At 47.8% G+C, this 25,393-nt stretch overlaps 1 protein-coding gene across 3 annotated transcripts; it reads left to right on the top strand.

The window, feature by feature from the left end:
- The first annotated feature begins 3,297 nt into the window (after nucleotides 1-3,297).
- LOC309364571 (uncharacterized protein) lies at nucleotides 3,298-23,602 on the top strand. Of its 3 annotated transcripts, none has more exons than XM_081902165.1 (3): nucleotides 3,298-3,511; nucleotides 5,899-6,072; nucleotides 9,312-11,112. In XM_081902165.1, exons 1-3 carry the CDS (start codon nucleotides 3,430-3,432, stop codon nucleotides 11,000-11,002), a joined length of 1,947 nt encoding a protein of 648 aa, XP_081758291.1. In that variant the 5' UTR covers nucleotides 3,298-3,429; the 3' UTR covers nucleotides 11,003-11,112. The 3 variants fall into 3 exon arrangements, 2 of the variants coding, with proteins under 2 accessions (XP_081758291.1, XP_081758292.1); XM_081902166.1 differs by lacking the exon at nucleotides 9,312-11,112 and adding an exon at nucleotides 22,047-23,602 and having other exon boundaries at nucleotides 3,335-3,511; XR_014165855.1 differs by lacking the exons at nucleotides 3,298-3,511; nucleotides 5,899-6,072; nucleotides 9,312-11,112 and adding exons at nucleotides 19,851-20,154; nucleotides 22,047-22,136.
- Nucleotides 23,603-25,393: the final 1,791 nt, after the last annotated feature.

Raw genomic sequence — 25,393 nt, 5'->3', positions numbered from 1 at the left:
CTTCTTTCCAGGGTGGAGGGGACTGGTGAGAAAGGGTCTCCCAGCAACTCTAAGCACTTGCGGTGGGGCTGTCCATAATGACCTTCTGAGGGAGACCATTCCACTGTCAAATATACCCAGCTCCTTCAACCGTTCCTCATCAGGCTTGGTTTCCAGACCAATGATCGCCTTGGTAGCCCTCCTCTGCACACCTTCCAGCTTGTCAACATCCTTCTTAAATTGTGGTGCCCAGAATTGGACACAGTATTCCAAGTGTGGTCTGACCAAGGAAGAACAGAGCAGAACTATGACTTCCCTTGATCTGGAGAGTGTAATAAGAATTTTAAGGTCCTAAATATATAATAAATGTTCATAAATGTACCAAGCAAATACGTACATAAATATATAAACCACATGTCTGAAGCAGCACAGGAAGATAGTCCTGAAACCACCTTGACTCCCAAGCTGACCAAATGTTTTCTCTGCAAGGAGGGAGGGGGTGAAAAAAACCTTCCTTGTTACAGGAATTGAGTATTCACTATTTCAAAGGGTGACAGACTACCAGGAAAGGCAATCGGATAAGGCATTATCAGATAACCTGCCAGACAGGAGATAAACAAGGCACTCAGATTTCTATAGTAGACCTAGGGAACCTAGGATGCTATACAGGCTTTTGGATACCCCATAAGGGAAAAAGGGCAGGTTTTGTTTACAAGAGGTGTTGTTACGGAAAGTTCCAGGTGCGGAGTTACCCTTGCCACCCGGCTCGTCGGACGAAGTCCGCGGGTCCTAGCGGAGGAAAATGAGCTCAGCCGGAGACAGGAGCAATAAACGGAGATCAAAAATTTATTGCGCAACAGGTTCAAAATGGAATTGAACCCCGAGAATGGGGCGACATAAACTTTTAAAAGTTCCCTCCATGTCCCAGAATACAGTGCAACAAACGTCATGAATACATTATGAGAAGGTTGGGTTTCACAGATTACATCATGAATATATTACAGAAAGGTGGGGTTACATGGATTAGCATTTTAGGAAGGGAGGGGGGAAATATGCAGAGTAAGAGATATGCATAGATAAACATAGATAAACGTTTCCTGAGTACAGGTGATGGCAAAACAATGGCGCTGATATGCATCGTCTGCCACCTGGCATTGCCCGGGGAAAGGGTTTGGCAGAGCGATCCGACCAGATTAGGGTCTTCCTGAGTACGTGACCTGTCGCTCAGGATATTATGGAGGTGGGGGCAGCATCATGGAGTCCAGAGGGAACCGAGTAGAATGACGTCAAGATGGAGAAAATCGGAGCTTTGGTTGATTTTATATTATTTTCCATGGTTTCGGTACTTTGCCGGTCAAGTGTATAAAGGTAAAGGTACCCCTGCCCGTACGGGCCAGTCTTGCCAGACTCTGGGGTTGTGCACCCATCTCACTCAAGAGGCCAGGGGCCAGCGCTGTCCGGAGACACTTCCGGGTCACGTGGCCAGCGTGACATCGCTGCTCTGGTAAGCCAGAGCTGCACACGGAAACACCGTTTACCTTCCCGCTAGAAAGCGGTCCCTACTTATCTACTTGCACCCGGAGGTGCTTTCGAACTGCTAGGTTGGCAGGCGCTGGGACCGAGCAGCGGGAGCGCACCCCGCCGCGGGGATTCGAACCGCCGACCTTTCGATCGGAAAGCCCTAGGCGCTGAGGCTTTTACCCACAGCGCCACCCGCGTCCCTGGTCAAGTGTATATTGAGTATCAAAAGCGGAAACAAAATGGATACATTGTAACAAGACTTTGACAGTTTTACAAGGTCGCTGGTTTCGGTTCCATTGTTCTTGCAGCGGGGAGCTGTCAACAGTTTGTCAGGAGGTTAAATGAGGCGTGCAAGAGCTCCCTGAGCTAGCTCCTGCAGGGGACTGCATGGTCCTGATTGGCTGAGGCGCGGCCATTATAGTCAATGGAGAATACAGTTCGATACGGTCTACGCATGTTAAAATAGGGCGAAAGGAAGGCTTAAGAAAGAAGGGCTTATTTCGCCCGAATATAGAAGGAAAGGATATTATTTTATAAAGTCAAGGGGTATAGTGTGGTGCTTGTGCAACAGTGTGGGGGCTGAGGAGTCACGGCAGAGTTGGGCGCTGTGGAGGTCATCGCTTCGGGCCCTCTATCAGGAGGAGGGGTGAGGAAAGGTACCCCCCTTCTTTCCGTATCAGTTGTATACAGCTTTTTCTGCTGAAGAGCCCCTCTTTTCCATAGGCCTGAGTGTGGACAGCTTCTGCTTGTGTTTACTCTAATGACAAAGCAAGCTGGTCCGGGTGTAAACCGCCCTCCCCCATGTAAAGGTAAAGGGACCCCTGACCATTAGGTCCAGTCGTGGCCAACTCTGGGGTTGTGGCACTTATCTCGCTTTACTGGCCGAGGGAGCCGGCGTACAGCTTCCGGGTCATGTGGCCAGCATGACTAAGCCGCTTCTGGCGAACCAGAGCAGCACACGGAAACGCCGTTTACCTTCCCGCCGGAGTGATACCTCTTTATCTACTTGCACTTTGACGTGCTTTCGAACTGCTAGGTTGGCAGGAACAGGGACGAGCAACGGGAGCTCACCCCGTCATGGGGATTCGAACTGCCGACCTTCTGACCTTCTGATCGGCAAGTCCTAGGCTCTGTGGTTTAACCCACAACGCCTCCCCCATGAGGGAATCATTAATCGCTGAGGAGATCATGGGCATAGCCAGGATTTTTGTTATGGGGTGCAGGGAGGGTTTGAACCCTGATCGCTAGGGAGACCACTCTAACCACTAAGCCATCCCAGCTCTTCGGTCCTGTTAACTCTTCCCTCCCCTCAACAAGCGGCCATTCAGACGCAGCCTTCCTGCTAGGACCTGATCCTGGATGAGATGCCTCTCCTCCTGGCAGGAGTCCGATACCTTGAGGCTGCGAGTTCCGCAGGTCAGCCCATGCAGCCCCTCCCCTCTCGCCTGTTGTAGCCAGTGGTGTAATGCTGGCCGGCCTGCAGGGGGCGCCCCGTGTGCGCTCAGCTGCCGGTCCAGGTCATAGCTGAACCTTCCCTTTTTTTGCGGAAATTCCCTTATTCCAGCGCCCTTTCCTGCTGCTATCCCGGATTGTTAGATATCCCGTAGACTGTCCCTGGGACAGGTGAGGCTGCTGATCCCTTATTTTCAAATCTGAAAGTTGACAGCTATGATCCGGGTAACTACGCCAAGCAGTTGGCATCCATCATTCAGCCACCGAAGACATGTGCAGAGATGGAGACTTGGGCTCCTTGGGCAGAGGGGGGAGGGAGGGAGGAAGGGGAGCCCATAAGTACAGGCGCAGAAACAGGAAAACTGTAGGCAGGGAGAGGGAGGGCTGGTGTCTGTGCCCTCGGCTTTGCAAGGGTTAAAAGGAGCAGAGCTGGATTCCTAGAGAGGACAGGAAGTGAAGGGGGGGTCAAGGTCCTCCATGGCTAAATTCCCTCCCTCCCACATCCCTTCCTGCAAGCAGAGAGGAGGTTGCTTTCTTCTCCTTTGCAAAAGCTTCCTCGGTGAGTCCCCTCTCTCTTTCCCCTCAGGGGTCCCAGGGGTGCAGGGAGGGGGCATGGGGGTCCCTGTTCAGATCATGCACAGTGGAGGAAGACCCCCAAGTCAGGGAGCAGAGGGTCCTCTTTGTCCTCTCTGCCAAGCCAGGGAGGGGGCGAGTTCGCAGGAGGTGTGCAGCTCCAGATGCTGCCTTCATTTTTGGGGAGGGGGCTTTGAGCACAGGGAGAAGTAAAGCCCTTCTGCATCTGCAGCAGTACAACTGGACCACTTCCTCTGTCCCAGATGCAACAACACATGTCCCTCTCCTGTCCTCTCTCCACCCACAGCTGGCGCTGTTACCTTACAACAGGTGGATCTCACTCCCAAAGGCACTCTTCCATGGTCTCCCAAGACAGATGGAGGCCAACGAACCAACCAACCATTCCCCCTCCCCTCACAATGCACACTGGGGCTTTCCCTCCCCTCTCCTCCCCCTCCTGGTGCCCCTTTATGTTGGCTTGAAGACATTGGGAGGGTCCACCCCACCAGATGATGAGAGAGGAGGTCCTTCCATCTGGAAAATGGGAATGCTTGCGAAGAATTATGTGAAGATGAGTGCCGTAGAATCATAATCATAAAATTATTACAATGTGGAATTCCCCCATTTACACAAAGATTAATTGCTGTTTAGTCGTGCCTGACTCTTTGTGACTCCCTGGACCAGAGCACGCCAGGCCCTCCTGTCTTCCACTGCCTCCCGCAGTTTGGTCAGACTCATGCTGGTAGCTTCAAGAACACTGTCCAACCATCTCGTCCTCTGTCATCCCCTTCTCCTTGTGCCCTCCATCTTTCCCAACATCAGGGTCTTTTCCAGGGAGTCTTCTCTTCTCATGAGGTGGCCAAAGTCTTGGAGCCTCAGCTTCAGGATCTGTCCTTCCAATGAGCACTAAGGGCTGATTTCCTTAAGAATGGATAGGTTGGATCTTCTTGCAGTCCATGGGACTCTCAAGAGTCTCCTCCAGCACCAGAATTCAAAAGCATCAATTCTTCGGCGATCAGCCTTTCTTATGGTCCAGCTCTCACAAAGATTAATACCCATCATTAAAATTGTTCCATTACGATGTTGAAATAAGCATGCAGGAAAAGAATAGAATTAAAACAGTGCAGCTATTAAAAGGCAGAAAAGAACGGAGCAATGTGTAGAAGATGGTCTTCATTCTCCCTTTCTCTCTTAGGGTCCAGTATGTTTTGAAGACGTAGCTTTTCGTTTCACACACAAGGACTGGGCGTTGCTGGATCCTGACCAGAGAGCTCTGCAGTCAAGGAGGAGAATTGTGGGATCCTGGACACTCTGGTAAATCTCCCTGCTGGATCATCAGATCAGTTTTGAAATTCCATACAGATCTCTGTAGGACAAACCTCCGCAATTTTGAGGGAGCCCAATAGCGCCAGCTACAGCGTCTGAGATTTTAACACACACACAACTTTCCTTGAATGGAAAACTATCGATGTGGGGGGGGGTATCCCCTGTTTTATCTGGGAATATTCTTCCACCAAAACTTTGTAAAAGCATTGCAGGAGATCCTGGGGTCCCTACCAGGTCCCGATAACTCAGACACCCCAGGGTCCTTGTACTTGAGGAATCTGGGAAATGACCTTATTGACAGAACTGAGAAGAATTTATTACAATCCTTCTGTGCTCTGCCACAAGACGCCCAGAATGAAATACTCTCCAGATTTGACCTCTTATGTTCCTGACGGATAAGTTTGGAGAAGGAGCAGAAGGCCTCATGCAAGCAAAACCTGACCTTTTGTGCTCCAGATCCAGCCCACTAGATATAACACCGTGAGTTAAATTCTCGCTTTCGGGAAAATTGTATCCTCAAATCTTCCCCAAAGATTTGGTCCCCATGCAACCCCTGACAGAGGCGGGATATAAATATATTATTATTATTATTATTATTATTATTATTATTAAATATGGCCACAACATCTGCCTGGCTTGCAATGAGAGAGCTCAAAGATTGTGAACAGGGCTCTCCATAGAAAGCACCTAGCATGGGGGCACATACATATAATATCTACTCTGCTATTTTCTGCCCATGCTCTGGGGTTGCAGTTTTCAGGCTTGGGGACAGGACCGTGACAGGTTTTTGCACCAAGTTCTGTCAGTTATCCCCATTGAGTTCAAAGGGAACTACTCTCAGGTCACTACTGTGCAGACCGTGCCAGCCTTATGAAGTGGGGTGAGGAGTATACAGAGGAAATTGGAATCACTGGAGATGTTTAGAAATGGGGCTTCTCTTGGGGAGGGGCTGCCCCATTTGTGCTTCTCTAGGGGTAGGAGAATATCTAGGGCAGGAGAATCCCTGCAGGACCTCTGAGGCTCCCTTTCCTTCTTCCTCTCTCCCAGGACCCTGCAGCTCGTTTTGGCTCCTTGACTCCTCAGGAAGGATGAAAGAGACGGATCTTGCAAACCTAGAGAGGATGGAAGGGGGAAGATGGACAGTTGACCTGGTCAGGTTGTCTCCTGCATCCCTCCTCACAGCCTCAGAGCATTCCCTCCCTGGAACCTCCGAGAAATCTGGTAAGTTCCAGGGGAGTGAAAATGGGGACCTGGATGGAGGGAGCCAGAGAGGTATCAGGGCTTGCTCAGTTTGGGGGTCGGGGGAGGCAGGCAGGCAGATGGAGATGGAGAAGGAGAGCAGTTTTTTGGGCTCCTCCACCTGCCTGCCTGCCTGTGCCTTTGTAATCTGCAGGCATTTTGAGCTAGGAATACAGTCGTATAGTCCATGGATCAGGCTTATCCACACACATCTCTGGAACTGAATCCTGATTCTGCGTCCTCCTGCCTTTTTCTTTTCTTTTTGGAATAACTTTTATTTGCTTTTAAAAACACGGATCATAGGACCACTAAATGATACAAATATGTAGACCAGGGGTCGGCAATCTATGTCCCACGGGCCGCAAGCAGCTCACGGGGGTCATTTAACTGAGCTGCCCCTGAACCGAGCCGTCCACTCGGTGAGTCCTGTGTCTACACACGTGATCCTGCCCACAGAGCAATCTCTGTGAGAGTGAACCAGCCCAGGCGAGGTAAAGCTTGCCAACCCCTGATGTAGACCAAGTCTTCTCATGTCATTTGTATATCTCAAAACTAGCAGAATCTATTTGCAGGAATATCTATAACATAAAATTCACCGTTAGTGGTCAGTATGTGAGTTCTGTGTTCATGAAATGTTTTAAACTGGAACAAAAAATGGGGAAACAGGAGGGAACAGAGAGCATTCAACATTGCATAGCTGAATGTCTAGTCAGGAGCTCTTGTGGCCGTTGTGTTTAGATTTAATGTGATTAATAGTCTTTTCCCCTCTTCTGTTACCAATGAAATAATACGGAGTTGGTCTCCTCACACAGGACAGGGGTTCAAACTGAAGAAAGTGATTTATGTATAAATTTAAATTTAGACCAATCAGATTGAGGCAACTGCTGATGGGGTGTAGGTTTCACAGACAAGGCATGGATGTTAATGGATCCTGACCAAAGAGTTCTGCCTAAGGAAGTAAAGGAGGAGAATCCTGGGATCATGGACAGTCTGACCCCTTCTCTCCTACTGTAATCTTCATAGAACTCTAACCCAATGGTTGCCATTAATTTCATTCTGAATTGATTCTAGAATGTATTTTAATTACTGTATTTTTTGCTCCATGAGAGTCACTTTTTTCTTCCTAAAAAGTAAGGGGAAATGTCTGTGTGTCTTATGGGGCGAATGCGTGGTCCTTGGAGCTGAATTGCCCAGGGGCAAAATGCAGATCATGCTTTCCCCCTTTTTTTTGAAAGAGGGAAGTGGGTGTTGAAATAAAGCCGCTGATTGGCAAGCGATCGGGAGGGAGAAAAGGATGCTAGCAATAAAGAAGGCTGCCCAGGAGGAGGGAGGTAAAGACAGCAAACTTGCAAGGAGAGGAGACAGGAAGACTAAAGCAATGAGGAGAGTAATTAGAAGAAAGGGAGGAGCAAAGAACTGCTCCATCTAAGGAAAAGACACTAAGGCAAACAAGGGAAGGGAGTGTTGAAAGGAAGCAGCTGATCGGTAAGGGGTCAGGAGGGAGATAAGGGATGCTAGCGATAAAGGAGGCTGCCTGGGAGGGGGGAGGTAAAAGTCTATGGATCCTCAGGATTTTTATATTAGGTCACCCCAAATTCACCATCAGATCACATAGCATGTCCATGGCTACAGCCTGAACCAAAAAAAGCACTGTTTCGTGGGGCCATAACGGTGCAAAAATGTGGTTACAAAGCACAGAGCTACATGGATCCTCAGGATTTTTGCACTGGGCTTCCGCCACAGAATCCAAACGGATGTGACCAGAAAACACCATCGCTTACAACAAAATCTAAACCATGCTGAAAGGAGAGCCATAGATAATCTCAGGAACAACCCAGACATTATAACTAAAGAGGCGGACAAGGGTGGAGCTGTCGTCGTCATCATGAACAAAACTGATCACATCCAGGAGGCTCACAGACAACTTTCCAGTACCGCCTTTTACATAAAATTGGACTCAGACCCCACAAAAGAATATAACAAAGAACTGAGCAAGATTGTTGAGGAGCTACCTCCACACATCCAAGAACAGATCCTCACAAACACACCAGCAAAAACTTGAACAGGAACTTTCTATCTTCTACCTAAAATACACAAACCAGGAAATCCAGGACGCCCCATCATCTCAGGTATTGGCACATGTGGGTGTTTCCGATTATATGGACGCTGTCCTGAAACCATATGCCATCAGTGCTCCCAGCTACGTATGTGACACCACAGATTTGAATAATCTACCTAACAATACTATAGTAGCCTCTATGGATGTGGAATCTCTGTATACCAACATCCCACACAACGATGGTTTACAAGGTATAAGGAACACCATTTTAGATAAAATCACAGCGGACTTTGCTACCAAACTCTGCCATTTGGTCATTACCCACAGCAACTTCAAATTTGGTGATGACCTGTTCCTCCAGATCAGCGGCACAGCAATGGGCCCCCGCATGGCCCCACAGTATGCCAACATCCTCATGGCAGATTTCTAACAACATTTCCTAAACTCCTATCCACTTAAACCTCTCTTGTACCTGTGATACATACCATCTGAGGACTATTTAATTGCTAATCTTCTAACATTGTGTATGCCATCAAATGCCAACAGTGTCCTTCAGCTCTCTATATTGGACAAACAGGCCAAACCCTACGCCAAAGGATAAATGGACATAAATCTGATATCAGGAATCACAAGACAGAGAAACCAGTAGGAGAACGCTTCAATCTCCCAGGACATTCTATACAAGATCTCAAGTAGCTGTCTTATTACAAAAGAATTTCAGAAATAGACTGGAAAGAGAAGTTGCTGAATTGCAACTTATTACCAAACTTAAAACCCTGGAGAGACCTGGTCTGAATAGAGACATTGGATTCTTATCTCATTATATATGATAAAGCTGTTTTACCCATCTCACCCCTTGCTTTTTCCTGTAAGACCGATTGCAGTCATCAACAGGTTTACCACACCTATCAGACAATCACCCATTCCCAGCATCCTTCTGAGAAATACCTCTCCCCACCCTCTCACTATATATAAGGCTGTAGTGAATTCTGTTTCAGTGTGTCTGAAGAAGTGTGCATGCACACGAAAGCTCATACCAATAACAAACTTAATTGGTCTCTAAGGTGCTACTGGAAGGAATTTTTTAATTCATTAACATTGTTCATTAATCTGGTGCTTCATTTCTTCCTGAGGCTCTAATTAGCTTCTCTCTTCATTGCAGATGGTGATGAATTGAAGGGAAAGAACAGAATCCACATAGTGGAGAAGTCAAGTAAATATTCAGGGTATGGAGACAACATCCGTCAGAGCTCCCAGACCACCTCCCATCAAAGAAAGAGCTTCATTCAGAGGGATAGCCTTACTTCACACGAAAGAACTCACAGTGGTGAGAAATTGCATCAGTGCTTGGAATGTGGAAAGGGCTTCAGTCGGAAGGATACTCTCACTTCCCATCGAAGAATTCATACAGGGGAGAAACCCTATCAATGCTTGGAATGTAGAAAGAGCTTCACCCAAAGGGCCCATCTCCTGATGCATCAAAAAACTCATACAGATCAGAAACCCTATCAATGCTTGGAATGTGGAAAGAGCTTCAGTCGGAAGGATACTCTCACTTCCCATCACAGAATTCATACAGGGGAGAACCCCTATCAGTGCTTGGAATGCGGAAAGAAATTCAGAGTGAGCTCACAGCTCACTTCCCATCACAGAATTCATACAGGGGAGAAACCCTATCAGTGCTTGGAATGCGGAAAGAAATTCAGAGTGAGCTCACAGCTCACTTCCCATCACAGAATTCATACAGGGGAGAAACCCTATCAGTGCTTGGAATGCGGAAAGAAATTCAGACTGAGCTCACAGCTCACTTCCCATCACATAATTCATACAGGGGAGAAACCCTATCAGTGCTTGGAATGCGGAAAGAAATTCAGACTGAGCTCACAGCTCACTTCCCATCACATAATTCATACAGGGGAGAAACCCTATCAGTGCTTGGAATGCGGAAAGAAATTCAGTCACAGAGTCTCTCTCACGTTCCATCAAAGAATTCATACAGGGGAGAAACCATACCAGTGTTTGGAATGTAGAAAGACCTTCAGCCATAGTAGGATTCTGACAACCCATCAAAGATTTCATACAGGGGAAAAACCCTATCAGTGCTTGGAATGTGGAAAGAGCTTTAGTGAGAGTGGAAAACTCACTTCCCATCGAAGAATTCATACAGGGGAGAAACCCTATCAGTGTTTGCAATGCGGAAAGTGCTTCAGTCAGAGGAAAAGTCTCACTTCCCATCAAAGAATTCATACAGGGGAAAAACCTTTTCAGTGCTATGAGTGTGGAAAGAGCTTCACTCAGAGGGCCAATCTCACTTCCCATCAAAGAATTCATACAGGTCAGAGACCATATAAATGCTTCGAATGTGGAAAGAGCTTTAGTCGGAGCAACTCTCTCACTTCCCATCAAAGAATTCATACAGGTGAGAAACCCTATCAGTGCCAGGAATGTGGAAAGAGCTTTCGTGAAGGGGGAAAACTCGCTTCTCATCGAAGAATTCATACAGGTGAAAAACCCTATCAGTGCCAGGAATGTGGAAAGAGCTTTCGTGAGGGGGGAAAACTCGCTTCTCATCGAAGAATTCATACAGGTGAGAAACCCTATCAATGCTTGGAATGTGGAAAGAGCTTTCGTGAGCGGGGAAAACTCGCTTCTCATCGAAGAATTCATACAGGTGAGAAACCCTATCAATGCTTGGAATGTGGAAAGAGCTTTCGTGAGAGGGGAAAACTCGCTTCTCATCGAAGAATTCATACAGGGGAGAAACCTTATCAATGCTTGGAATGTAAAAAGAGCTTCAGTCGGAAGGATAGTCTTACTTCCCATCAAATAATTCATACAGGGGAGAAACCCTAACAGTGCTTGGAATGTTTAAAGAAGAAACAATAATAACAACAGATATAGGTAGGTAGCCATGTTGATCTGTCATAATCGAAACAAAATTAAAAAGTTTGCTATTGGTATGAGCTTTTGTGTGCATGTACGCTACTTCAGATACCATGCATGAATAAACTTAGTTGGTCTTTAAGGTGCTACTGGAAGAATTTTTTTTAAAAAATAATAATTTATTACTTGTACCCTCCCCATCTGGCTGGTGTTCCACAGATACGCTGGGCAGCTCCCAACATATTGAAAACCTGATAAAACATCAAGCGTTGTTGTTGTTTAGTTGTTTATTCGTGTCCGACTCTTCGTGACCCCATGGACCAGAGCACGCCAGGCACTCCTGTCTTCCACTGCCTCCCGCACTTTGGTCAGACTCATGCTGGCAGCTTTGAGAACACTGTCCAACCATCTCATCCTCTGTCGTCCCCTTTTCCTTGTGCCCTCCATCTTTCCCAACATCAGGGTCTTTTCCAGGGAGTCTTCTCTTCTCATGAGGTGGCCCAAGTACTGGAGCCTCAGCTTCACGATCTGACCTTCCAATGAGCACTAAGGGCTGATTTCCTTCAGAATGGAGAGGTTTGATCTTCTTGCAGTAGAATTCTAGAGTTGCAAGTAAAAGTAAAATGTAAAGGACCTCTGGACGTTTAAGTCAAAGGAGACTGTGTTACAGCGCTCATCTCGCTTTCAGGCTGAGGGAGCTGTCGTTTGTCCACACACAGCTTTCCGAGTCATGTGGATAGCATGACTAAACCGCTACTGGCACACGGAAGACCATGAAGAGTGCCAGAGCGCACAGAAACACCATTTACCTTCCCACTGCTCTGGTATCTATTTATCTACTTGCACTGGTGTGCTTTCGAACTGCTAGGTTGGCAGGAGCTGGGACAGAGCAATGGGAGCTCACCCCATCGTGGGGATTTGAAACGCCGACCTTCCGATCTGCAAGCCCAAGAGGCTCCGTGGTTTAGACCACAGCGCCATCCGCGTCCCTACAAGAGTTGCAAGTACCCTGGGGTCATCCAGTCCAACCCTCTGCAACACCTGAATCTCATTTCAAGCATCCCTGAGAGATGGCCATCCAAGCTCTTCTTAAAAACCGCCAGTGAACGAGAGACCACAAACTCCAGAGGGAGACCAGTCCACTGTCAAACAACTCTAATTACCAGGAAGATGAGCCCTTTGATAAATTGGTTTTGGCAACTGCAAAACAACATACAAGATCCTGGTTTTTCCCTGAGATATGACACTTGAAAATCGGTCGTATTATATTTAGAAATGATTTTGGCCACGTAGAAGAAGAGTTTGGATTTGATATCCCGCTTTATTACCCGAAGGAGTCTCAAAGTGACTAACATTCTCCCTTCCTTTCCTCCCCCACAACAAGCACTCTGTGAGGTGATTGGGGCTGAGAGACTTCAAAGACGTGTGACTAGCCCAAGGTCACCCAGCAGCTGCATGTGGAAGAGCGGAGACGCAAACCTGGTTCCCCAGATTATGAGTCTAGCGCTCTTAACCAGTACACCACAGTGGCTCTTGTAGTAAACAACAGTATTTTTCTTTCCAAATTTAATGAGTAGGAAATCTCCAACATTTATATTTTCAGGATTGGGAACATCAAAAATTGTACACTAGCAGGGTACTTCTATACGTATCAATGTGCCCCATGTCTTAGTGTATCAAAGTGCCCCAACGGACATTTTTAAAAATCTAACATTTATTAATAAAACCACTGAATTTATTTAAAAATCACGTGTAATCCTGATTACTGAGTGGAATAACTTACCTTTGGTCTTTTTAAATCTTAAGGATTTAAAACAGCGTTGGAGCACTTTTACATTTCTCATAATTTTTCATTTGGCTGCACTAAAAACACACCTACTCTTGTCAAACGCCAACAGCTAACTGGTGGGCAGCGTGGTCACAACTGTTGTACTCACACATGTATAGACATGTTTCTCGAAATTGAAATATTGCTGGTGTATCAATGTGCCCCCCTCCCCCCTACATGCTAGTGAGGCTGCTTCCCTGGGCAAGGAAGGAGCAGGAATCCCTAAAGGGGAGGATTTGTATATGATCCCATATCAAGATCTCACATAAACACCAGAGGGAAGGTGGCTGGGGCATAAAAGGCGTAGCAATGGCCTCGAACGCAGGCCTCAGGGACTCTTCTCCCTGTTCCCCCAATGGAGACCTGGGACCCCTTCTCCAGGAGGGACCTCCGAGAAGGAGGAAGCCAGGGTGGATCAGTCCCTGGACCTTGGAGGCAATGCCTGGACTCCTCTTAAAAGATGCAATATAATGTTCCTTTCCCCATTGGTCAGGAACCTAAGCTCCTTTTGGGGTTGTCATTCCGCACCTCAAGGTTCCTCCAAGGCCTTGGGGAAGGAAACTGAGGCAGGCCTGGCCATGGCAAGAGGAAGAGCGCTGGCTGCCCCCCAGGGCCCTGCAGGGGATTCAGGGTGGGGGGCCTGCCTCTTCCTCTGGCCATGGCAGCCCCCAGGAAGCCTTGAAGAAAGGCAGGAGACCCTCAGAAGGGAGCAGCCAAGTCCGGTTCATCTCCGCAATGGCTTCCTCTTCTGAGAGCTCCCTCTCTTTATTCTCTGGACTGGACTGGGAGGACCCCAGTTGACCCAGTTCCCCTCAGTCTCCCCACTGGGCTCCAGTGGTCCCCTGAGACCTGCAGGGATCCGGAGTGGAAGTGACTTCTCCTGTTGAACTGAGGGGGAAGTACAAGCGAGGGCTGTTCAGAAAGGGCTCCTGGGACCCTGAGGAGCCAGAAGGGGTCTGGTGAGGAGCAAGGCTGCTCTGTGGAGGCAAAGCCATCATGGCAGGAAGGCGGCTGAGGACGCCCCATGAGTGCTGGCCCCCAAAGCTGGCCCCCTCCTTCGCTGGGAGGAGAGACCCCCGAGAGCGTGGCACCCTCGAGGTCCACAGGGAGCCATGACATCTCTGGGAGCGGCTGGGGCCTCCAGATGAAACAAAATGGCGTTCCCGCCTTTTTCGGAAAAGAGCGGGAAATGCCATCTCCTGGCCCTGCCGCCTCCGTGGGTTCCTGCTTGGCCATGGGGGGGGGGATGCAGCTGCCCCCAAACTCTTCCCTTCCCCAGACATTGAGGGGGGGGGAGGAACTTTAAAAGAAGGAAAAATGAGGGATACGCTGTAAGGGTGAGCAGCCAAGAGGGAAACTCAGAGGGAAAACTCCCTCAGAAAACCTGGCAAAGGAGAGGACGAGGCGCAGGGGAATCTGAAAGGGGATTGGTCAGCTCTCAAATGGAGAGGCTTCTGATTGGTCCTGCTCTGGGGTGAGAAATGGGGTCAAATGGTTCTGAGAGCCCAGTATAAACTGGTTTTCTGGCAGGAAACGCAGGGAAAGGATGGAGTTGGGGAGGGGGGAAAAAGTCCCAGAGTGGGGGGGCTGCCCCCTGAGAGCATGTGCCCCCCTCCCTCTCTCCCCAATGGTGGGCTTCGCCTTTCCTGCCTGTGGTGCTTTTACGGGGAGGGGGGCCTTGACCTCCCCCCCCCCCCCAGGATGGCGTCTGCGTTTCATTCCTCGCATGGGACACTTCCTCGTCTGTCTCTATTCCTGGGCTGCAGAAGCAGGAAAGTCCGCTTGGTGGGGGGGGGAGATTATTTTAGGAGGGGGAGGGATCTCCTGGCTGGGAACCCCCCCCCCTACATTCTTCCCCCCACTCGCTGATCGGGAGGGTGAGTTTTTTTTGAGGCGTGTCTTGATGGAGCCATTTCTTAGCCTCTTCTCCATCCCAGCCTTTCCTTGGGATTCAGGAGCCTCTATGTTGGAGGAGGGGAGAGCCAAGGTCACCCCCCCCCATGGCCACCCCCGTCTCTCTTTCGGTTAGTCTGGATCAGATGTGGGCTCCTTGGGGCAGAGTCCTTGGCACAGACGGGGGGGGGGCTGCCCCTTGAGCGCAGAAGCAGGAAAACTGCAGAGAGGGAAGGGGTGCCCTCGGTTTTGCAAGGGTTAAAAGGAGCAAAGCGGGATTCCTAGAGAGGACAGGAAGTGAAGGGGGGTCAAGGTCCTCCATGGCTAAATTCCCTCCCTCCCACATCCCTTCCTGCAAGCGGAGAGGAGGTTGCTTTGTTTTCTCTGCTTTGCAAAAGCTTCCTTGGGGCCCCTCCTGGAATCGGTGAGTCCCCCATTTCCTCCCCCTGAGGGTGCAATGGGGAGAAGGGGGTACTAGAGGTGCAGGGAGGGGGCATGGGGGTCCCTGTTCAGATCATGCACAGGGGGGGGGGGGAGAAGAGAGAAGAAGAGTTTGGATTTGATATCCCGCTTTATCACTCCCCTTCAGGAGTCTCAAAGCGGCTCACATTCTCCTTTCCCTTCCTCCCCCACAACAAACACTCTGTGGGGTGAGTGGGGCTGAGAGACTTCAGAGAAGTGTGACTGGCCCAAGCTCACCCAGCAGCTGCAGGTGGAGGAGCGGAGACGCGAACCCGGTTCCCCAGATAACGAGACTACCGCTCTTAACCACTACACCACACTGGTCCTCCCTTGTTCTCTCTGCCAAGCCAGGGAGGGGGCCAGTTCGCAGGAGATCTGCAGCTCTGCTCTTCCTTTTGGATCCAGATGCTGCCTTCATTTTGGGGGAGGGGGCCTTGGGTCAAGGAAAACTGGGCAGGCAAAGAAACCCCCTTCAGACTGAGGAGTAAGTCACATTTGTGAACAGAGGCTGCAGCCAGACGGTTTGCACATGGGGGGAGCACAGGGAGAAGAAATGTCCTCCTGTATTTGCAGCAGCACAACCGGACCACTTCCTCTGTCCCAGATGCAACAACACATGTCTCTCCCCTATTCAGGCTAAACAAGTAGACGAACTAATGTCAAAGCAGATTTTAGATGTATTCTGAGGAAATGCTAAAGCAAGGATAAAAGACTCCTTCTCCCAACATTCTGGGACAAATGAGGAGCGGTTATCAGTCACTGGGTGGCTTGTGCTACTAACAGAGGACATGGAACACATAAAATCCTCCCCCCCCCCAAAATGTGATAAAATCCTTACCATCCTGATAGTTACTTGTAAAACCTTCTGGGAGAAAATCTAGCAGAGGGTCTGGGGGTTTTGATAAACAAGAAATGGATATTGGTGCTATCTCAAAATAGACTAGTTCTCTCAAGCTACCCTAAGCCTTTGAGAATCTTGTCACAAGAGGAGAGTAAAGCTCACCTCTGGAGTTTTTTTTTAAAGGGCATACATGCCTGGTGTCTGAAGAACAGAAGAGATTTAGGACATGTGGAAGATCTATATTTTGATGGCTTCCATGCCAGGGTGGGGGCCACATTTTGAGACTGGAGACTTGTGAAGATGGTGTATAAACACAGATAATATCTAAGGAGGAGGGATGTATTAGTCTCAAGATATTTCAAAAATGTGGCATCGCCATCTCCTCTGCTTCCACGTACAGATTTTGTCCCCATGCAACCCCTGACAGAGGCAAATATGGCCACAACATCTGGCTTGTGGTGAGAGAGCTCAAATATTGTGAACAGGGCTCTCCATACAGAGCACCTAGCATGGGGGCACCTACATGTAATAGCTACTCTGCTGTTTTCTGCCCATGCTCTGGGGTTGCAGTTTTCAGGCTTGGGGACAGGACAGTGACTGGTTTTTGCACCAAGTTCTGTCAGTTATCCCCATTGAGTTCAAAGGTATCACCTGTCAGGTCACTAGTGTGCAGACCATGCCAGCCTTACAAAGTAGGGTGAGGAGTATACAGAGGAAATTGGAATCACTGGAGATGTTTAGAAATGGGGCTTCTCTTGGGGAGGGGCTGCCCCATTTGTGCTTCTCCAGGGGCAGGAGAATATCTAGGGCAAGAGAATCCCTGCAGGGCCTCTGAGGCTCCCTTTGCTTCTTCCTCTCTCCCAGGACCCTGCAGCTCGTTTTGGCTCCTCAGGAAGGATGAAAGAGACGGATCCTGCAAAGCTAGTGAGGATGGAAGGAGGAATATGGACGGTTGACCTGGTCAGGTTGTCTCCTGCATCCCTCCCCACAACCTCTGAGCATTCCCTCCCAGGGACCTCTGAGAGATCTGGTGAGTCCCAGGGGAGTGAAAATGGGGACCTTGATGGAGGGAGCCAGAGAGGTATCAGGGCTTGCTCAGTTTGGGAGTGGGAGGAGGCAGGCAGGCAGATGGAGATGGAGAAGGAGAGCAGTTTTTTGGGCTCCTCCACCTGCCTGCCTGCCTGCCCCTTTGTAATCTGCAGGCATTTTGAGCTAGGAATACAGTTGAACCTCAGAAGTCGAACAGAATCCGTTCTGGAAGTCGGTTCAACTTCCAAGGCGTGACTTTTGATTGGCTCTTGAATTGGGAAGAGCCGATCGGAAGCTGCAACGATGCAACGTCACTTTCTCTTCCTGGTACTGCTGGGCCAGCCCTCTGCTTCCCTTTCCCTCAGGCGAAATCCCCAATGGAGTATGAATCACGAGCGACTGTGGGTTTTCTTTGGGAAAACAGGTTGCAAACAAACTTTATTATAACAGATGTCAACAAGGAATTTTGGTTCTTCCACTGAAATGGAACAAACAGTGCTGTTGTTTTTTTCTATTAACTTGAATACTGTTTCAAGTCATAGGCTGTATGCTGTTTAGGTTTAAGGTTACTTCCTTTTACACATTTTCCATGGATCAGACTTCTGCACACAAATTTCTGGAACTGAATCCTAATCCTGCATCTTCCGTGTGTTGCCTTTTTCTTTTCTTTTTGGAATAACTTTTATTTGCTTTTAAAAACAAGGATCATAAGACCACTAAATGATGAAATACGTAGACCGGGGTCAGCAATCTACCATCCTCTGGCAGCAAGCGACTCACAGGGGTCATTTAACCAGCCCCTGAGCTGCCCCCAAGCCGTCCGCTCGGTGAGTCCTGTGTCTACACACGTGATCCTGCCCACGGAGAAATCTCTGTGAGAGTGAGCCAGCCCAGGCGAGGTAAAGCTTGCCGACCCCTGATGTAGACCGAGTCTTCTCATGCCATTTGTACATCTCAAAACTAGCAGAATCTATTTGCAGGAATATCTATAATGTACGATTCATCATTAGCGGTCAGTGTGTGAGTTCTGGGTTCATGAAATGTTTTAAACTGGAACAAAAAAATGAGGCAACAGGAGAGAACAGAGAGCATTCAACATTGCATAGCTGAATGCCTATTCAGGAGCTCTTGTGGCCGTTGTGTTTAGATTTAGTGTGAGTTATAGTCACTTTTCCTCTTATGTTTCCAATGAAACAATACAGAGTTGGTCTCATGAACACGGGAGGGGGGTTCAAACTGAAGAAAGTGATTTATGTATAAATTTAAATTTAGACCAATCAGAGTGAGGCAACTGCTGATGGGGTGTAGGTTTCACTGACAAGGCATGGACGTTGCTGCATCCTGACCACAGAGCTCTGCATAAGGAAGTAAAGGAGGAGAACCGTGGGATCATGGACCCTCTCAGTAAAACTCCCTGTTGGATCATAAAATCAGTTTTGAAATTCCATACATATCTCTATGTCAGAGGTCAGCAACCTGCGGCCCATGGGGGGGGTCGTTTAAACAGGCCACAAGCCACCCCTGAAACAAGCCGCCCGCTCAGCGAGTCCCCGCCTGCTGCACAAAACCAGTCCAGGGCGGGGACTTGCTTCTGTGGTGCCGGAAATCAGACGCAGACACATGAGCGATCCGGCCCATGGCGGGATCTCCACAGAACTGAACCGACCCAGGCAAGGTAAACCTTCCTGACCCCTGCTCTGTGTGATGAACCTTCACTATTTTGATGGTGATGAAAAGCTAAGCAGTTGGCTCCTTACTTCTCTCGCCCTGACCTAGCCACTGTGATCCACACGACAGACACCTCCAGGCTTGATTATTGTAACTCACTCTACGTGAGGATGCCCTTGAGACTGACCCAGAAACTCCAGCAGATACAGAATGTAAGGCAGGACTCTGGTGGCTCTGGAAGCCTTTCACAAGAAATACCTCTGCTCACTCAGAGATATATTTACAGTCTTTATTTACATACATATTTACAAGGTGCAGGACATAGCTTTCATGCATCTGAATCCTTGGTAGCAGATCCAGGATGTGGGAGCTTTTGGCTCCTCCTCCAGCAGAGGAGCTTGGCAAGCCCCAAGCACCTCCTTTGTTCCCTACATTTTAACCCCCTTCAGTCCTGTGCTGAAGGAGTGGGCATTGACTCCCTCTCTGTCCTCCCTCTGAACTGGTCGAGTGGTGTTGATGGTCTCCAGCATCCGGGAGCATCCTCGCGCTTGAGTTCCTTCCGCTTACTTGTCCTCCTCTCCCTCTCCTGTCTTTTCTAACGGCTCTTGTTCTTCCCCCTCCCTCAGCTCCCGGGCATTCCCTGGCAGCCCCGTGACAGACTCCTTACGGGGTCCTCACAGCAGGATCACATTCACCCAGTGCTATACCAGCTGCACTAGCTCCCGCTGGAGTACAGGGTCAGGTTTAAGGTGCGGGTTTTAACCTTTAAAGCCCTATACAGCCTAGGACCCTCGTACCTACGGGACCGCCTCTCCTGGTATGTCCCACGGAGGACCTTACGGTCTTCAAACAAAAACATTTTGGAGGTCCCGGGCCACAGGGAGGTTAGGCTGGCCTCAACCAGAGCCAGGGCTTTTTTAGAAGTGGCTCCGATCTGGTGGAATGCTCTGTTACAAGAGACTAGGGCCCTGCGGGACTTGACATCTTTCCTCAGGGCCTGCAAGACAGAGCTGTTCCACCAGGCCTTTGGCCAGGGCACAGTCTGATCCCCTCTCTCCTTCTGTAATCTTCATAGAACTCTAACCTGGTGGTTTAATTAATTGACTGTGTGATTTTATGATTTTTTTACCTGTTGTTAGCCGCTCTGACCGTGGCTTTGGTCGGGAAGGGCGGGATACAAATAATATATATTTATTTTTATTGTTGTTGTTGTTCTTGTTATCATCATCATCATCATCTGTGATTCCAACATCCTCACCGTGAATCCTGAATGGAGGGATATCAACTGTTTTCTCTCTGAATATTCTTCATTTCGTCAAGCTTGTTTAAGCAATGACCAGGCTTTTTTGAACTACCCAGGCCTTTTTAAATGTCATCTTCAGATTTTTTAGGGTAGTTGAAGTAAGTTCTGTCAGGTTTGTTGTTTTTGTTTTTGCTTTTGTCTGCATTTTATTGACCAAAGAGATGACTGACCTTGGAGATGAAGATAATTCCATGACTGAGCCAAACATTATCTATCCCAGATAAAAGCCAAGTAATATATCAGTAAATATCAGCAAACAAAGGTAGTAAAAATTATAGTAAGGCCTCATAACTAATTATTTTCAGTTCTTCCTCTATCACAAGTATTCATTAACATTCTTAATTACTGGCCTCAACAACATCAAAAATACCATCTCAGGACTATTTAATTGCTCATCTTCTAACATTATGTATGCCATCAAATTGCTGAATTACAACTTATTATCAAACTTAAAGCCATGGAGAGACCTGGCCTGAATACAGACATTGGTTTTTTTTTTAAAAAATAATTTTTATTAACAGGCCAATCACATCACATTATCATATCACATTAGTTCCAAATTATACAGTCAAATTTTAAATTTTGTTGGGGGTGCCCATACATCAAACTCCACTGGAGTCCAAAACAGCATCACTTTCTTACTGCTTTCATTAGACAGTTCTGTCCAGTTTGATCGGGATAGTCCTTTATTACTTCCTTTCTCTTCTTGTTGTTATCATAAATTCCTTTCTTTGCGATCTCTAATGATTTTCACAAGCAGGTTGTAAGCTGGCATTCTATGTGGATTTTTGTACTCTTCCAAAAATCATATCGATCAGGGACAGCCTCTGTACAACGCTTCCATACACAAGCTCAGTCTCCGATCTGTCCTTCATTTTTCAAATAAATCAAATGAGTCTGGGGGCTCTGTCAGGTCAAACTTGCATTCCAACATTCCTTCTCTTTCAAACAGTCCTGATTCTCCTCCCCCAGTCCTTCTTCCTCCGACGCCATATTTTAACTGCGTCATAAGAATTTTCCACTTTTCTCACCATTCTCCAGTCTTCTTTCCTGTTTTAATCCGTCCCACATAGTTCTTAAAATCCTGCCTGTGTTTCATAAAAACGCAACGATCTTGTTTCTTTCTGGGGTGAAGGGTTATTTATGTCACATCATGCAGGAAAAAAAAGAGTTTTTCCCTCCACACCCCCCCCTTCGTTCCAAACATACAGTTTCCTTGTGGTAATTCATCAGAAGATTTACTTATCCGTCCGTCACTCCTGGTCGCAGAGATCCATTAATCAGCAGTCTTATCTTCGAGCTTTACTTGATGTATGTGCTTTCAGCTTCATTTCCAATCATATGTTTCCAATTATAATTCCAAGCTGAAGCAACCAGCACGCGCTGATTAGAATCGGCGTCAGGAAGATCTGACTTCACCGAGGGCCTTTTGCCAAGTGTTCGGCACCCCCATCACTCGTATCAGGGGGTGCATTGTGAACACCGCTGGCAGGGCAGAGCCCCCCCCGCATCCTTAGGAAGGCTGCATACTTCCCATAGCAGCCCCTTAGTACCTCGTATGGGTCAGAGAGATGTTATTGTCAGCCATCTTCCAACGTGCCACCTAGTGGCCCCCCAGACATTGGATTCTTATCTCATTATACATGTTATATGTAGCTATTTTTAGCCATCTCCCCCCTTGCTTTTTCGTGTAAGACCAATTGCAGTCTTCAACAGTCTTCAACAGATTTACCACACCTATCAGACAATCACCCATTCCTACCACCCTTCTGAGTAATACCTCTCCCCACCCTCTCACTATATATAAGGGTCTGGTGACTTCTGTTTCAGTGTATCTGAAGAAGTGTGCATGCACACAAAAGTGCATACCAATAACAAACTTAGTTGATCTCTAAGGTGCTACTGGAAGGAATTTTTTAATTCATTAACATCGTTCAATAATATGGAGAATAATCTTCCTGACGCTCTAATTAGTTTCTCTTCATTGCAGATGGTGATGAATTGGAAGGGAAGAACAAAGGGGACCACAACAGAATCCACATAGCGGAGAAGTCAAGTAAATATACAGGGTATGGAGAGAACATTCGTCAGAGCTCCCAGTCCACCTCCCATCAAGGAAACAGCTTCATTCAGAGGGATAGCCTTACTTCAAACGAAAGAACTCACAGTGGAGAGAAATTGTATCAGTGCTTGGAATGTGGAAAGAGCTTCAGTCGGAAGGATTCTCTCATTTCCCATCAAAGAATTCATACAGGAGAGAAACCCTATCAGTGTTTGCAGTGTGGAAAGTGCTTCAGTCAGAGGAGCAATCTGACAACCCATCAAAGGATTCATACAGGGGAGACACCCTATAAGTGCTTGGAATGTGGAAAGAGATTCAGACAGAGCTCAGAGCTCACTTCCCATCACAGAATTCATACAGGGGAGAAACCCTATCAGTGCTTGGAATGTGGAAAGAGATTCAGACTGAGCTCAGAGCTCACTTCCCATCAAAGAATTCATACAGGGGAGAAGCCTTATCAGTGCTTGGAATGTGGAAGGAGCTTCAGTCAGAGCCACAGCCTCACTTCCCATCTAATAAGTCATACAGGGGAGAAACGCTATCAGTGCCTGGAATGTGGAAAGAGCTTCAGACAGAGGAACGGTCTCACTTACCATCAAAGAATTCATACAGGGGAGAAACCCTATCAGTGCTTGGAATGTGGAAAGAGCTTCAGTAACCGCCAAATTCTCACTTCCCATCAAATAATTCATACAGGGGAGAAACCCTATCAGTGCTTGGAATGCGGAAAGAGCTTCAATTTTAGGACTAGTCTTACTTCCCATCAAAGAATTCATACAGGGGAGAAACCTTTTCAGTGCCATGAATGTGGAAAGAGCTTCATTCAGAAAAATAATCTCACTTCCCATCAAAGAATTCATACAGGTCAGAAACCATATAAATGCTTCCAATGTGGAAAGAGCTTCAGTCACAGCCACGAACTCACCATCCATCAAAGAATTCATACAGGTGAGAAACCCTATCAGTGCCAGGAATGTGGAAAGAGCTTTCGTGAGAGGGGAAAACTCGCTGCTCATCAAAGAATTCATACAGGGGAGAAACCCTATCAATGCTTGGAATGTAGAAAGAGCTTCACCCAAAGGGCCCATCTCCTGACCCATCAAAAAACCCATACAGGTCAGAAACCCTATCAATGCTTGGAATGTGGAAAGAGCTTTCGTGATAGGGGTAAACTCACTTCCCATCACAGAATTCATACTGGGGAGAAACCCTATCAATGCTTGGAATGTAGAAAGAGCTTCAGTCGGAGGGATAGTCTTACTTCCCATCAAAGAATTCATAAAGGGGAGAAACCCTATCAGTGCTTGGAATGTGGAAAGAGCTTCAGATGGAAGGTTAGTTTCACCTCCCATCAAAAATTTCATACAGGAGAGAAACCATAACTGTTAGAGGGGGGTTTTCCTCTGGTGGCAGATGACAGAAGACTAACACCACGAGACCGGTGCAAACCGAAATCAAATAAAGATTTATGACAAAGCAACAAACAGCAAAGCTTGTGGGTGTTTTTCCTGCCGGCAAAGTTCAAACTGCAAGTTTTCCTTCCTAATCATGACCAGCTGTAACCAATCTTCCCAAAGCTCACAGAAACAGTTCTTAAAGGTTCAAACATCCTTACTGTTTCTTTGAAGAATGACTCCCAACACTAACAGTGCTTGGAATGTTTAAAGAACTAATAATACAGTGGTGCCTCACAAGACGAAATTAATTCGTTCCGCAAGTTTTTTCTTCTTGCGAGTTTTTCGTCTTGCGAAGCATGGTTTCCCATAGGAATGCATTGAAAATCAATCAATGCGTTCCTATGGAAACCGCCTTCAGACCAGGTCCGGGGACAGTCTGTCCCCCGACCTCTTCTGAAGCCTGGGGGGGGGGACAAGGGCTTTTCTTCCCACGCCCAGCATTTTAAAAAACCCCAGGACAGCGGAGGCAGGCAGGGGGGACAAAGACTTTTGCCCCCCTGCCAGCCTTCAGAAGAGGTCCTGGACCTCTTCTGAAGGCCGGTGGGGGGCGAAAGTCTTTGCTCCCCCCCGCCTGCCTTCAAAAGCCGTCCGGGATAGCGGGAAGCACTTCCCTGCTATCCCGGACTGCTTTTAAAATGCTGGCGGTGGGGAGCAAAGCCTTTCGGCCCCCGCCGGCCTTCCTGGACCTCTTCAGAAGGCCGGAGGGTGGGAAAGGCTTTGCTCCCCACCGCCAGCATTTAAAAGAAGTCCCCGAAGATTTCCCTATGGGCTTTCTTCTTGCGAAGCAAGCCCATAGGGAAATTTGTCTTGCGAAGCAACTCGCAAACGGAAAACCCTTTCGTCTTGCGGGTTTTCCGTCTTGCGAGGCATTCGTCTTGCGGGGCACCACTGTAATAACAGATACAGGTAGGCAGCTGTGTTGGTCTGCCATGATCGGGGGGGGGGGAATTCTTCCAGTAGCACCTTAAAGACCAACTAAGTTTGTTACTGGTTTTAGCTTTTGTGTGCATGTACACTACTTCAGATACCATGCATGAATAAACTTACTTGGTCTTTAAGGTGCTACTGAAAGAATTTTTAAAAAATAATAATAATTTATTACTTGTACCCTGCCCATCTTAGCTGGTGTCCCACAGCCACACTGGGCAGCTCCCAACAGAACATTGAAAACATGATAAAACATCAAGCGGAGTTGTTTAGTCGTTTAGTCGTGTCGGACTCTTCGTGACCCCATGGACCAGAGCACGCCAGGCACTCCTTTCTTCCACTGTCTCCCGCACTTTGGTCAGACTCATGTTGGTATCTTTGAGAACACTGCCCAACCATCTCATCCTCTGTTGTCTCCTCCTCTTTGTGCCCTCAATCTTTCCCAACATCAGGGTCTTTTCTAGGGAGTCTTTTCTTCTCATGAGGTGGACAAAGTATTGGAGCCTCAGCTTCAGGATCTGTCCTTCCAGTCAGCACTCAGGTCTAATTTCCTTCAGAATGGATAAGTTTGATCTTTTTGCAGTCCATGGGACTCTCAAGAGTCTCTTCCAGCACCAGAATTCAAAAGCGTCCATTCTTCGGCAATCAGCCTTCTTCTGGAGCTCTTCTTGGAAGCAACAGAGAACACCGTCTCCACCAAGGAGGAGACAGGGGGCACCCCTGAGAAGGAGGCTAGTTCACCAACACAGGTGCCAGATATATGGAGAAACGTGACTCAAAGAAGTAGGAGGCCCAGGGTTCGCTCTGATTGTTTAGAAATGCACAATCGCTTTGAAGTCCTCTCCCCTAGCATGGAAGACGAAGAACAGACTCCATTTGAGGATCTCTCCC

The sequence above is a fragment of the Podarcis melisellensis genome (genome assembly GCF_964234715.1).
Source record: "Podarcis melisellensis genome assembly, chromosome: 2".
Lineage (NCBI taxonomy): Eukaryota > Metazoa > Chordata > Lepidosauria > Squamata > Lacertidae > Podarcis > Podarcis melisellensis.
Note: the sequence above shows the minus strand (reverse complement) of the source record. Positions and strands in the feature narration are given on the sequence as shown.